The sequence below is a fragment of the Trichoderma breve genome, chromosome 4, assembly GCF_028502605.1.
Source record: "Trichoderma breve strain T069 chromosome 4, whole genome shotgun sequence".
Lineage (NCBI taxonomy): Eukaryota > Fungi > Ascomycota > Sordariomycetes > Hypocreales > Hypocreaceae > Trichoderma > Trichoderma breve.
The window spans coordinates 4143894-4157760 of record NC_079235.1 but is presented as its reverse complement, the minus strand read 5'-3'; the positions used below and the strand labels follow the sequence as shown (position 1 = coordinate 4157760).

At 51.5% G+C, this 13867-nt stretch overlaps 4 protein-coding genes across 4 annotated transcripts; 3 read left to right on the top strand and 1 right to left on the bottom strand.

The window, feature by feature from the left end:
• Positions 1-219: 219 nt before the first annotated feature.
• On the top strand, positions 220-1805 carry T069G_07525 (fungal specific transcription factor domain-containing protein; the record flags this gene model as incomplete). The annotated part of the gene is made up of 4 exons (XM_056174735.1): positions 220-511; positions 581-870; positions 934-1049; positions 1106-1805. 4 exons carry the CDS (start codon positions 220-222, stop codon positions 1803-1805), a joined length of 1398 nt encoding a protein of 465 aa, XP_056028314.1.
• A 757-nt stretch (positions 1806-2562) lies between these two features.
• T069G_07524 (uncharacterized protein) lies at positions 2563-3123 on the top strand (the record flags this gene model as incomplete). The annotated part of the gene is made up of 1 exon (XM_056174734.1): positions 2563-3123. The coding sequence occupies one exon, from the start codon at positions 2563-2565 to the stop codon at positions 3121-3123; it is 561 nt and encodes a 186-aa protein (XP_056028313.1).
• An 852-nt stretch (positions 3124-3975) lies between these two features.
• Positions 3976-4921, bottom strand: T069G_07523 (ras family domain-containing protein; the record flags this gene model as incomplete). The annotated part of the gene is made up of 4 exons (XM_056174733.1): positions 3976-4266; positions 4332-4523; positions 4651-4729; positions 4887-4921. 4 exons carry the CDS (start codon positions 4919-4921, stop codon positions 3976-3978), a joined length of 597 nt encoding a protein of 198 aa, XP_056028312.1.
• Positions 4922-8873: 3952 nt separating this feature from the next.
• Positions 8874-12962, top strand: T069G_07522 (salt tolerance down-regulator domain-containing protein; the record flags this gene model as incomplete). Its single annotated transcript, XM_056174732.1, has 9 exons — positions 8874-9378; positions 9433-9990; positions 10042-10304; positions 10362-11109; positions 11176-11432; positions 11517-11580; positions 11623-11722; positions 11780-12546; positions 12601-12962. The coding sequence occupies 9 exons, from the start codon at positions 8874-8876 to the stop codon at positions 12960-12962; spliced, it is 3624 nt and encodes a 1207-aa protein (XP_056028311.1).
• Between the last annotated feature and the right edge of the window lie 905 nt (positions 12963-13867).

Sequence of the window (13867 nt, the reverse complement as noted above, 5' to 3'; positions counted from 1 at the left end):
TCCGCATTCGTCCGGGAGCCTGTGGAGCGATAAGCCCACCGACTAGGATTTGGTGCTAAAAAAGGGACTGGAGATTCTCGGCAGGCTACCCGAGCATTTATTAATGCGGCTCCCCGTCTCCGAATCTACATCTATGCAACTAAAACTTGGTCTTTTCAAACTACTAATTCAAATTCAAGTTCCTCTTTGTTTCACCAAAACTTGTCTGTGCATTTCATCATGGGCTCTAAGCAATTCTCCTTTGTCAACATCTCACACCCAGAGGAGAGTCGGAGCCGCCACAACCTTGCCTACATTCGTCGCCATGTCATGGCAGACGTTGGCCGTTCGAAGCGCAAAAAGCCAAGATTTAAGATTATTCCCCTTGAAGTCGCTTCTAGTGGAGATGCATCTGAGGCAAAGCCAGTGAAGATTGAGGCGGCTGAGTCACCACCTCTTGGGAGGATGCCACCGTCGTTTCAATTACATCTCGTTGACACGAATGCTCGTGCTTGCGAACTTATCAGCTTCAGTAAGTGTTCAGTTCATACAGCTTATTTATAATTGTTGCTGGAAATCATATTCCTAACGCACATCATAGTGGCGGCTGAGGCCGACTACGTATATCGACCGTTCCGCACCTCATGGGTTCAAATTGGCCTCTCAGATCCAACCGCGTTTGATCTGTGGCTTGCACAAGCCATTGTGATTCGAGGTCGCACCGTCCCTGAAGATATTACATCCTGTCCCGATGTGGAGTATTTAAGCAATCCCGAGGCGAATAAATACTACAGCAGATCACTCACCCAGCTATCCCATCGACTGAGTAGTCGCGAAGAGTGCGTAAGCATCGGCGTTGTAGCAATCATTATGGGATTTATATGCATTGATGTAAGAGACCTCTTGGCAACTGTTTTTATTTTAACCAGAAACTAAAGACTTTATCATGTCTAGACACGCGTGGGAAATTGGGATCGGTATCTTATGCATATGAATGGTTTGGAGCGGATATATCATCTTCGCAACGGGTTTGACGAATTGGACAGGGAGATTTCATTGATGGCTTTTTTGTGAGTATCTCCGCATGCCAGGATCGAGATTCCTGCAACTGCTAATAGGTGAATAGTGTTGATTTAATGGGCGCTTCCATGCTCGATCGGTATCCTCGATTTCCCATTCCAAAACACTGCGTCAATCCTTCGGAAATGAACTATGACAGCGACATGTCAAATACGTTGCAAATTTTACTAAACGATGCCAGAACAATAGCACCTCAAGGAGAGCGGATATACGCTATGCTTAGAGTAACAGCATCAGTCATCGCGATGGTCAATCGGAACGCCAACGATCCCCTATTCTGGACCCATGACGCGGCTCTGGCCGAGAAATTGGGTTCTGCGAGCCACTTTATACTATCAGCACCTAAATCTCCAGAAGATGATCCGCATACAAACTATCCTGTCTTTGTTGTGCAGAGAATGGTACAGCTCGCATGCTTGATGGTCATGTCAAAGTTGAAGCAATTGGCGTCTTTCCACTGGGCCGATATAGACCCTCTTGGAGACCGGCTTGGAAAACTACTGCAAGTGCCTTGTTATGAGGTTCCTGTACAGCTCCAGAAACTACGTCTCTGGGCGATTGTAACAGCTTGCTCATTACTGGATCCCGAAGCACAAGTCCCGTTTCTTATTGAGTTGAGGCGGTCAATAAGAGCATTGGGTTATCGCACTGCTGAAGAGGCAATTGAATATGTCAAAAACCTTCTTTGGCTTGAAAACGTGGACATCATTGCAACAGAGAGCCTATACGGATGCTGCAACCTATAATCGGTGTGTTGCATAGTGGGAGAATATATACAGCATGAGATGATCGCGTCGATATTGATCAAATCAGCAATTGGGGAGAGAGGACCTGTAACTGTACAATAGACGATATACATAAAATTATTAGGGAGATTAATTATGACAAAATCCCACTTATTCCATTAACATGGTGTTGCATTGGCAAGAAATGATGCTAGTGTACTCTGTACTGGAGAGCAGAATTGAAACCGATTCCAAGTTCCATTACCAACCTCACAACAAAAAGATTGTTGAACTAAGGGAAAAAATTGAAAATTAATCATTAGTTATATAATGGAAAAATCTAAATATAAATTAAATTAAAAATAACAAACACATCTTTCGGTTCAATACCCTTGCTGTAACTTTCATCGCGAGACTTACAGCAGAATGATTTAGCCGGATTTAAGTTTATCCGCCACCCACCATCATCGCATTTTCTCTGGCGATAGCGTCAAGCAAAGCTTCAGCAAACCACACGAGCAAAGCGACAAACAGCTTCGTTCCCATCGTCTTTTCCCATCCCAACTCGATATTCAGAAAGAGGAGGGAAGAATTGAGTCGGGTCTCGCTCTAGACACACTCAATTCAATTCCAAGGAGCGGGCATCCAAGCATCTACGCCTCGATCACCCCACAAAGATTCTCAACACCAAGGCGAGATTCGTCGAACCTCAATCGCCTCCCTCCCTAGAGAGATACAAACGATAAATCAACATCTTCAACTCAACACTCTCTCCAAAATGGCGTCCTCCTCCCTCACCGGGCTCTTCAGCCGCCTCTCCCTCCTCTCACGAACCACACCCTCCACCAAAACCACAACCATGACAACTACAACCCCCCGCCTCTTCTCGACAACCTCCTCCTCCCTCGCCCGCAAACTTCCCACCCCAGCATCCGCCCCCAAAGCCGCCCGTCGCAACCGCTCCGCCCCCAAATCCGAAAACTTCAACCGCATCCGCACCCTCCGCCGCAACATGTTCTCCCCGGCCCCCCCTCCCCTGCGCATGGCCCGCCAGCGATACCTCCGCCACTGGACCATCCATCGCGCCTGGATGCTCTTCCGCCGCAAGCAGCACGAGGCCATTGAGAAGGAGAGGAGCAGGATGCACGCGGGCATGTACAATGCATGCGAGGAGCTGCGCAAGACGGTCGGGCCTGGGTCGAGGGGCGAGGGATATCTGTACCGAGTCGCCATGGAGAAGAAGTGCGTCTATGGGCTTGAGGGCGTGCCGATAGAGTATGCTAGGTTCCAGACGGACAGTCCTGCGAAGGAGCCGTGGAATCACGACTGGAAGAGGTAGAGAAGGGAATGATATGGGGATTGTAGGAGAAAAAAAAAGGAAGAAACGAAATAGACGCCATGTATGAATATGAAGAATTGTATAATACCACCCATGATATATCCAAAATCGATAGTGTGGTCAAAATAAAGTGAGCATAATGGAGAAAAAAATAGATCACAAGTGATGACATGAGCATTCAATTGGGAGACTCGACATTCTTATTGCTAAAATAGCAGAGTATAAAAATCGCCCTCTCCATCATTCACCCTTTTCCGTCCAAAAAAAGTCCCATATACCACGAAAACGGGACAAAAAAACACAATATACCAGTTGTTGATCTATGCCATCCACCATATTAGTACAGAGGTTGAAACCGCCTCGCTTTGAAGCGCTTCTTCTCCGCTGCGACAGAATACGCTTGCCAAACATTTGCGATAAAAACAGCATTTAAAAATCCAAGAGTAAAAAATAAACAGAGCTTTCCAATAAGGTAAACTAGAAGGAACGGCGAAAGGACGGCTGGTAACCCCGACTCTCTCAGGCCGAGACCATGTTCTCGTAGTGGTTGTATGTATGCTTTTATGCAATACTTGATGTGATGTAATCAGCTGCAATTCCAAGGAAGGAAGAAACATTAGTTTCAAAGGCCGTGTAATGGAGAGAGAAGCATTGCGCTTATACTCGTCTCAGCAGAGATGGGGATGAACTGTGCTTTGCCAAGCAGCAACAAGCTTAGAAGATGCAAGCATCATGTCATGGCCTCATTCGTTAAGATGCAGGCTCATAATTGTGCGTTATCCGGCCACTTTCCTTTGGGCCAAGTATTTCATGTCGACTTTCGTTTGACGCGTGAGGACAAGATTCCAAGTCCTACAGAACAACGCAACAGCCTGTGCTCTCCCCCTTCTCGAATGTGAGGAGAGCCGCTCGGGTAGCCGCCTCAAACACATCATCAACGCCCTCTCCACTCAAACTGGAGCATTCGAGATATCTCTTAGCGCCAATCTCTCGAGCGACGCCCTCGCCGTCGTGCGCAGTGACGAATCGCAATGATTTTTTGCGCATCTCCTCGATGGCAACGGGATCATCGCGCAGATCTTTCTTTAATCCGACGAGTATGATCGGTACTCCTTCGCAAAGGCGAGTAGCTTCCTCAATCCACTAGAATAACAACAATATATCAGCACACAGCCATTCCATCACATGCCGAATGGGCGCCATCGAACCTTGTGTTTGACATTGTCAAGAGAATCGGGCGTATCGACGGAGAAGCCTATTAGGATGACATGCGCCTTGGAGTAGGCAAGGGGTCGTAAGCGTTCGTAGTCTTCTTGGCCGGCCGTATCCCACAGAGCAAGCTGCACGGACTTGCCATCTACTCTGCAGTCGGTTACGTAGTTTTCGAAGACGGTGGGAATCTGTATTGGGACGTTAATCTCGGCTGTGCGAGTGCGCAATCGCGATGGAAACTCACGTAATGCTACATCATGGTTAGCGACCGCATACACTTTGTCTAGAGTAGAGAGAGAGCTTGGAATAACATACTGTAGGGAAATAACCAAGTGTGAAGACGCTGAGCAGACTTGTCTTGCCGCAGGCACCATCTCCGATGATGACGAGCTTCCTACAAGTTTGCTCTGGTTAGCAAAACAATTCCGTTGTCTAGCAGATTCTGCCATGGCTCAAGCCAAATCATGGGCTCAACACCCGGCATCGAACGAATAGAAAGCCACCAGTGACAACAATAACAACAATAACAGAGGCATGAACGTCGATCGTACCTGCGGATGACATTTTGCGGACTCCCACTAGCCATGTTGAAGCGATGCGATTAAGAGCTGCTGTATATGGATAGATGGACGGACAAAGTCGTCAAGTGGGAAACGAAAGCGAAAAGCAGGCAGACAGGGCCAGGCGTCGGAATTCTTGTGCCAAACGGAACTCCCCCAGTCCCAACGGCCTTGTTCGCCGAAGATCTGTGGATGACGGACAGGACCAGTTTAAAAGCAGTGGCTCCCGGGGCAAATCGAGCTCGATAATCGATGTTATGAATCTTGGTTCGGGAACGCCGCTCTTGTGCTGCCTCCCAGAATCGTACTGTCGCGTCTAGGGGATACGGGTTGGACCAGGGCGGTGGAACGGATTGGTTGGTTGCCAGGCGATTTATCGGAATACGAGCTTGGACGAGTCTCCAGTTATTCGCTGCGGCGAGCGGTCGGCTGCAAAGGACTTTGGCCGCGCCAATGGGGATCAGATCAGGGCAGGCTAGGGGCAGAAGAATCACACAACTTTGCTGCTGCTGCTGCTGTTGTAACTGAAGCGAGACAATCAATGTGAGGCAGTAAATAAGAAAGAATGGAGGGAAAAAAAGAAAAGGAACAAGCAGGGTTTAAGGGGGGAAAGGCGCTGCTCACGGCGCTATCGTTGCTAAGGCTAAGAGGAATAGCATAGCACAGCACAGGTCCTTAGCAAATGCAGCCCAGCAACGTTTCACCAACAAGATGGGCCGCTAGACTGCTGGTGGATCGAGGCCGAGTTGAGGCTTGCGTCTGACGCTGAGGCCGGACTTTACGACTCAAGAAGAGAAGAAGGAGTTCGCGCCAGATTACATAAAGCAGCAAGCCGGCCAACCAGCGGCGCAGCTTCGCCTCGGCCATTCCAAAAGTGTCTTGACTTGGGACGGGCTGTACCTTTGCCGGAAGCATTACGGCCACAGTAGCGTTGACTGCTAGTACCTGGCCGGCCGATTCAACTGTCTTACGGAGACGGGGATATTTTTAAAAAGTGGCATTGAGAGTATTAGAGAGGGTTAGTGTTGGTGTCGAGTTCGATAAAGGAAATTATTGCGATGTACATATATGTAAGCCTGCAACTACTAACTTGCCTCTGGACGCCCGTCTGTCTATGCGATCTGTCAGTCTATCTCTTGTCTATCTCTTGTTTTCTCTTGTCTGCGCCTCTCCTCGGAGTCGTCCTGATCTTCGCTCGGTCGGCGGAATACTACCGATCGTCCCGCTTCCAAGCGAGGCTGAGTCTCGGGCGAATGAGCGACCGCCTTCGAAGCCATGGTGTAACATCACGCATGAGAGCGAAGGCGCTAAGAAAGCAAACAAAGCCTGGCTTTGCAAGTCTATTGGGCGCACGGCTGGATGCTCTGTACGAGAACGCCATAGTGCATTGCAACGCGTCTCGTTTTCTGCCGTCTTTCATGCAGGGACTTCGGGTTGATGGCAGGTCCAATGCTATGTTATGATATCAGTCCGGGGACAAAGACGGAGTGGCCTACTGTAATCTGGGGGCTATCGCGTTTGATGCCCGACAAAACACCAAGGATTCACTACAGGGCCAGCTAGGGCTGAAATGAGCGCAAGCTTTGCGGGAAAAGAAGCTTCTCGGGGCATTCTGGCGAATAACGAGCCGCCAATGTCAATAGTCTCCCCTGTTAATTCATGGCTTGCATCAGGCACTTTGCGGGCTGCTCATGCTCATGCTCATGTCAACACTGCCCTACGACGAGTAACTACCTAAGCAGGTTACCGTGATTGCTAGTGTAGGCCATGATGGACAATGGTGGGGTTCAGCCCTCTGCAGGATTCTTACCTTGCATGAGCGCCAGACAAACTTCGTGCACTTGGTGCAGATGGGCTTATTTTCAGCTGCCAGCAGACGGGCGGCAAGGCAGAAATAGAGACCATTCTGAAGCATTGAATAAAGTGTAAGTGTAGCAAGTCTGGAGATGCTGCGAGAGCCCCCTGCCCTGCCTGCTGCCTGCAATGCGTCAGCTGCTTGTAGACGTGCGCCCATGTCAATGGATCAGGAGAGTGAACAGCCACTCTGCTTCACCGAATGGCGTTCAAGGCGTTTCTAGAGGGTCCTGTCCCAAAGCGGTAGGCTACGTAACTTGACGTAGAGCACGAGGGTCTCCTCTCAATGCGGAAAACGGGCATCCAATTCATATCGATAGCCAAGTTGCGTCCCGAGATGCATTGTTGCCGTCGTGGTAGGTAAGTGTAAACAATCTAACTGCCTTTGTACAGAAGACCCCTTGCTTCGTCCAAATTGTGGTACCCGCTTGATATCAAAGGGCTGCATGGATCTGAGTAATCTTTATATGTAGCAACTACTTAAGTAGAGACGTATTGGACGCCGGATCAAGGTAACATCCATCTGTCATCTACCAGGTAGTGATCAGGGTGGCATTACCTATGACGCAGACTCCAGATGCATCAGCTATGACGATCCATGCCTCAGAGAGCCTTGTGAAAGCCGTAGCGAAATAGCTATCATCCACCGCCCTCTGGCATCAGACCATGGCAGCAGCCTCGCGAGCAAATGGCAACGTGTTATTACATGGATGTCAATACAGCAGCGAGCAGGCAGGCACAGATGCAGCCACACCGAATGAGGCGAGCTGGTAACTATCTGTACGACCTTGATGCCCAACAAATCCGCTGCTCCTTGCATGGCTACATGCTGATCGCAGGACAGGTACCTATCACAGGACTATGTATTCTGTGCCGTAGGACTACCAGCGCTTCGCCCTTGTTTGCCCTTGCACCACAGCTTCAGGCGAGGGGTGACTATGGCCCAGCGCCGAACCTACACCCGAATCCAGGGAGAGCTCGCCCGCTATAAATACCTAGGAAATAGTGTCTGGTATCAAACGCTCTAATCAGACGTCATTGCCAAACAACGACTAAGTTTTGCTGTTTTATAGGTAAGTTGAAAGGGTGTGTTTTAGCCCAGGCATGTACGGAGTACAGCAACAAGGCAGGGAAAGAGTCAATGCCTCTTTGTATGTACAGTAATGTACTCTTTGTACGGAGTAGTAATCCTTGTGATGTGATGAATGCGGTGATGTGCGCCCGCCATTGCTTGAAGCGAAGCAGGGCAGCGGTACCGATGCCAATCACGGGGTACAGGCACACGCCAGTGACATAGGCCGCGCTGCGTACGATGCACAGCACCGAGTGCCCATGCCCTTGCGGTGTTGTACAGGTACATGTACTTTGCAGGCCATAAAGGTCCACGCCTGCTGGAAGCACCTGGAAGGACCCCTACAGCACATACTGTATAGCGCCTGTTGGCTCTGTGCTTTGGGCTTTGGTAGGCCCGCCAACCCCAGCGCCTCAGGCACAAAGCCAGATTTCGGCTGCGGATCTGGATGTTAAAAGGGCATCACGTGCCGTTGCACAGGGTCGCCTTTTCAAATCCAGCGCGAAATCTGATAGACGGCTTTCAGCCCCGGTTTTCGCCAGCCTCAACAGGGACGTCTATTCTTGCATAACAGAAGTACATGCCGCTATGTAACTACACCACACGGTGACTTCCATCGATTTCTGGCCCTCCAAGAGCATCGCCCACGACTCTCCCAATCGCCTTCCCCACGCAATCGACGCGAGCCTCACGACGCGCCGCATCTCACAGGCTCAGGCTCTCGGCCGGGGCTCTTCGAAACCCCCACTGGCGTCATTGCTGACCTAACCCTGAATTGGCTTTGCGGATTGTGAGTGCCTCATTTTGAGTCGCCGGCAACCTCCACCAGCAAACCCAGCCATCGCCATCGACCTCGAACGCCGTGCTTTGCCACCCGCAGCTGGCCAAGTCCTTGACCGTCCGCACGCCCTTCCTGCTGCTGCTCTTGCCCAGTATCCCGACGACTGACTTGCTTGTTTTCTTCCTGCTGCAGGCTGCGTCGTTTTGAGCCGCCCTGGGCCCCCAGTCCCGAGACTTGATGCTCTCAACTGCCTTGCTTCCGTAGATTCACGATGCCGGCCCATCACCAGAAACCGGCCCCCCTCGCGCCGGCATCGCCTCGAAACACTGCCAAATACACTAACAAGGACGGCTCCAAGTTCATCACCGTTCCCAAGGCCAGCCCGTCAGACTCGTCCCGGCCCTCGACGCCCACCATCGCCAAATCCAACAAGGCCCCGCCGCCCGCGGACTCGACAGGCCTCGACACGTCGGCGCCTACGGTAAATCGCAAGAAGCAGAAGCGGCGGCAAAAGGCTGCGGCCAAGGCGGCCGCTGCGCAGGCTGCCAATGGCCATCCCAGCCCCGCTCTCAGCTCCGACAAGCAGATGCCCGCGGACTATGAGCTTGTCGCAAGTGATGAGGATGATGACGTTTATGATCTAGCTGACGACGCGGAGCCTATGCCGACGACGAATGGCCACATCATAGATCCTAAAGCTAATAAAAAGAACAAGAAAAAGAAGAAAAAGACCGGTCCCGGTGTTCACGCCGAGGAGATGGATCTGGCACAACATCGTCATAACCACCATACTCACAACCATCGCTATCACGGGGACGACTTGGCGCCAGCGACTCCGGCGCCGCGTGGCTCTGGAATGTCTAGGGATAAGATATGGAGTACTAGCAATCACGAGGAGCGCGAGCGTATCAAGGAGTTCTGGCTTGGCCTGGGCGAGGATGACCGGAAATCCTTGGTCAAGGTGGAAAAGGACGCCGTACTAAAGAAGATGAAGGAGCAGCAGAAGCATACCTGTAGCTGTACCGTCTGCGGGAGGAAGCGCACTGCCATCGAGGAGGAACTGGAAGGTCTGTATGATGCATACTATCTCGAGCTCGAGCAGTTTGCAAATCAAGGAGAGGGCCCCCCAATGCTACCCCCTCCTCCCCGAGACTTTTCGATCCGCCAAACGCGAGGTTTGCCCGGAGGATACCCCCGGCCTCCCCCAGCTCGCGGTCGAATAGTGGAGCACGTGGGCGACGATGACGAAGAGTTAGAAGAAGCATACAGTGAAGACGAAGCGGAGGACGACGAGTATAGCGACGACGAACCTCCCGAAGAATTTCACGGCTCTCCTGACCGAGACGTAGCTGATTTCTTGACGTTTGGTAACAGTCTCCAAGTCAAGGGTACGCAACTTCTTGAATCACTTCTGCACAGATATGGTAACATGGACTTAGGCGGCATTCTCACCGTAGCGGATGACCTACTCAAAAACGACGGCAGGCGCTTCATCGAAATGATGGAGCAACTTGCAGAACGTCGAATGGCCCGAGAAGAGGACGCGCGAGAGCACTTCGCTCGCGGCTACGGTCATCCCAACGGCTCATACTCCGCTCCTCACAACCATCCTCCTCCTGAAGACGAAGACTACGAGGACGAAGAAGAGGAGGAGGAAGAGGACTACGACGATAGTCAAGATGAGGAGTATGAGGATGAAGAGGTATACTACAACCCATCTGTGATGCCGTCCAAGTTCCATACTGAGTGCTGTTGCCAGGACCCGATGACAGAAGAGCAGCGAATGGAAGAAGGCCGACGCATGTTCCAGATATTCGCCGCCCGCATGTTCGAACAACGAGTACTATCCGCGTACAAAGAGAAAGTGGCCAAGGAGCGTCAAGAAAAGCTACTAGAAGAGCTGGAGGAGGAAAGCCGAGCGGTAGACGAGCAAAAGGCGAAAAAGGCAAAGAATGCTCAAAAGAAGAAGGACAAGGCGGCCCAAAGGAAGCAAGCGCTTGCGGACGAGAAGGCTCGAAAAGAAGCCGAGAAGGCCGCCGAGGAAACCGCCCGAATCGAAGCCGAGAGGAAGAAGATTGCTGAGCAGAAACAGAAAGCCGAAGAGAAACGCAAGCAGAAGGAAGCCCAAAAGAAGGCCGAGGAGGACGCGCGGCTAAAGAAGGAGGCTGAACGACTGCGGCGGATCCACGAGCAGAAAGAGAAGCAAGCCGAAGTGGAACGAAAAGCGCGCGAGGCTAAAGAGCGAGAAAAGAAGCTCAAGGATGAGCAACGCACCAAAGAGCGGGAGGCCCGAGAGCAGAAAGAGCGAGAGGCTCAGGAGCGTAAGGAGAAACAGGAACGCGACAAGCGAGAAAAGGAGGCCAGAGCTGCAAAGTCCCAGAAGGAGTCTCGAGAGGCCGCAGAGGCTGCCAGAGAAGAACAGCTGCAACGAGCCAAGGAAGAAAAGGCTGCGCCAAAGGTTTCCTCTGTTCAGATAGCCCAGACTCAACCCTCACAGCCTGCCAAGCGTGGAAATCAGCAACAGCAACAGCCGCCTCCCCAGACGCAGCAGACTCCTGTTATCTTGCCCGCAGTCTTGCCTCAACATCCTCCTAATCCAGCAAGCTTCATTTCGCCAAAGATTCCCGTAGCAACTCCGGCAATCCCCAAGGCACCAACTCCCATACGGCCGAGGACGACATCTCAGCAACACGGGACCGGGCCGGCAAGCTCATCTGACTCGCAGACAGCATCCGTTCCCAGCCAGAGCGCATCACCACATTCTGTCACGCCAGTGTATACCAGCCCGAGTTCGACTGGGCCCGAGAGGAGAATCAGCGCAGGCACTCCGGTCACGATACAGCCAGCTACAATGTCAGGTACACCACCTGGGCTGCCACTGCCCAAGGGCCCAAGCCCATCTGCCCCGTTCCAGCTACCCATGATGAACATGCAGCCTCCTCCAGGGCTGGGTCCCCATGGGCCTCCACCCCCGCCCGGTTTCTCCAACCGGCCGGGCCACGATCCCATCTTCCCGGTAGGGTTTCGACCGAATCCTGGTCATAATATGATGATTCCGCCGCCTGGTATTAACAGCTCTGCGGTTCGCGGCTATCCACCCGTCACAATGCCCCCTCCCGGGTTCTCACAGCCAACTGGTGACTATCCCATGAACCAAGGCTATCCCATGCCTACCAGAGACGGTCCTGTCATGACACACGGGCGCCAAGGTTCCATTGGATTCGAGAGCGCGCCCGGTACTCCTGGACAGCCGATTGGACGACCAGCACCGATAGGACGTCCTGGCAGCGTCAGTCATGGATATTCGCGTGACAAGGAGGAGGACACGCAGCATCTCGGAAGCCGTGTTCTTGTTGAAGACGATGAGCCATTGGGTGCAGATGCTGGTGTTGGCGGCATGCGTCATCAACCACTAGGACCCCGAGGCGGCTTTGCTGCAGGCCCTTTTATCGACTCCGGATTTCCAATGGGCCACAACCCTTGGGGTCCCATCAACAGCCCTCCGCAGCCTTTCCCTCCCGCTACGGCCCAGCAGCCATTTGCTCTACCGACATTTGGCAATCCAGGCTGGGGTCCTCCAAGCGGCCCACCAGGATTTCATGTTGGATCTCCGAGCGGATTGGGATCCATTCGCGCCCAGCCTCGCCACGTAACAGTGCGCCTGCTACTCTCACAGGCGTGCAAAGAGTTGACAAATTCGACCACTGCCGACAAGGATGGTTACGTTGATCTGGTAGACATCAAGGGACATGTCAGTCTGGTGTCTGGTGACCCCAGCATCTCGGAACAAGACCTGTTAAACCTTTGCGATACTGTCGGCAGTCTGTCAAATGGTGGGGGGTCCTTTGATGTGAAGCAAGATGCTATGGGGCTCAAGAAGATACGATGGGTTCCTGACACGGACGAGGGGCTAAATCCTCATTTTCGGGCAGTCGGAGCTCCCGGTGAGATTGGCAGTCCTTTGGTAGGCCATGCCTCTTTGCGCGGGATTTAGGCAGATCTCGAAAAGATGCAGCACATGGGAACTGAAGAGAGCCCTTCTAGGCGGATGAACCTATTGGAACGGATCGGTGTCACCCCGCCGTCTGCTACGGCTGAGTCCCGGGCACTTCGCATTGCGATGGGCATGAATACTACGGATACTGCGCAGGCGTCGACAAATACACATACGCACAGAGACGACGCTTCTCTCTGGGAGAACAATCAGAGTACTATGAGAGGAACGCACAAAAAGGGTATCAGCGAAAACATTACATACAGCGGCTATCATGGGAATGCTACGGATGAAAGCAGTAAAGTGGACACCTGGGTCGGCTTTTACAACCCCCGCAAGAATGGGAGAAGATCTTTGGGCCCTTGATGCTGGATGAGATACAGCATTTGAGCTTTTTTATTTTTGAAGGCAGGGGAAGATACGAAGGAGGACCAACATTATGTCGTTGCTGGACGTGACGACAAGCTATGAGATAGGCTACTATCAAAGTATCAAATCAGCATGGCGCTTGCGCGTGTTCTTGTGTGATTTTAGACGTGTGTGGGTTTATCATTGGGAGGGGAGACTCGAGAGTAGCAACTAGGTGCGAAAGCGTGTCGACATAAATACCCCCCGGAATAGTGTATTCAATCATAACATTTGTCAAGTCATGGCTGTTTATTTTCTCTTTCTTGGTGAGATGCTGAATGCGTGTGTCAAAGTTAACAAATACTATTGTGAGAGTATCTGGCATTATATGATTTATATCCATGTCGTCCGAACAGGTGCCGGCTCTTGTATTAATCGAAACTGGAGCAGCCCAGACTATTTCCATACCGGAAGGTGCGACGATGCCACGAACATGCTTCCGTTCTTCTTCTCGTTTATTCAAGGCAAAACACGTGAACTGTTGCAACATCTATAAGTCACAAAATGTCCGTTCCAATTCAAGTACCTTATCTAAATCAATGCTGCTTCTTTAAATAACATCAAATCCCCCCATTTCCTACCCGAGGCTCGCCTCAATCTCTAACGAAATCTTTTTTGATGATGCGTGCCTTTGCTATCTTCCCGACTGAAGAAGAAGCCGGCAAAGTCGCTGCCCACCCTCCCTTGACCTTTGTCCTTGATACTAATAAGGTACTGTAACGTTATGCCACACTCCCCGTCTTTGTCCCTGTACCCACGGCTCGAAGAGCAACATGATGCGCCGAAAAACAAAATATGAAAAAGCAAGACATCAAAAAGTGCTGATCCGATTTCCTCCCTTTATGCCGTGTGTCACAAAAAAA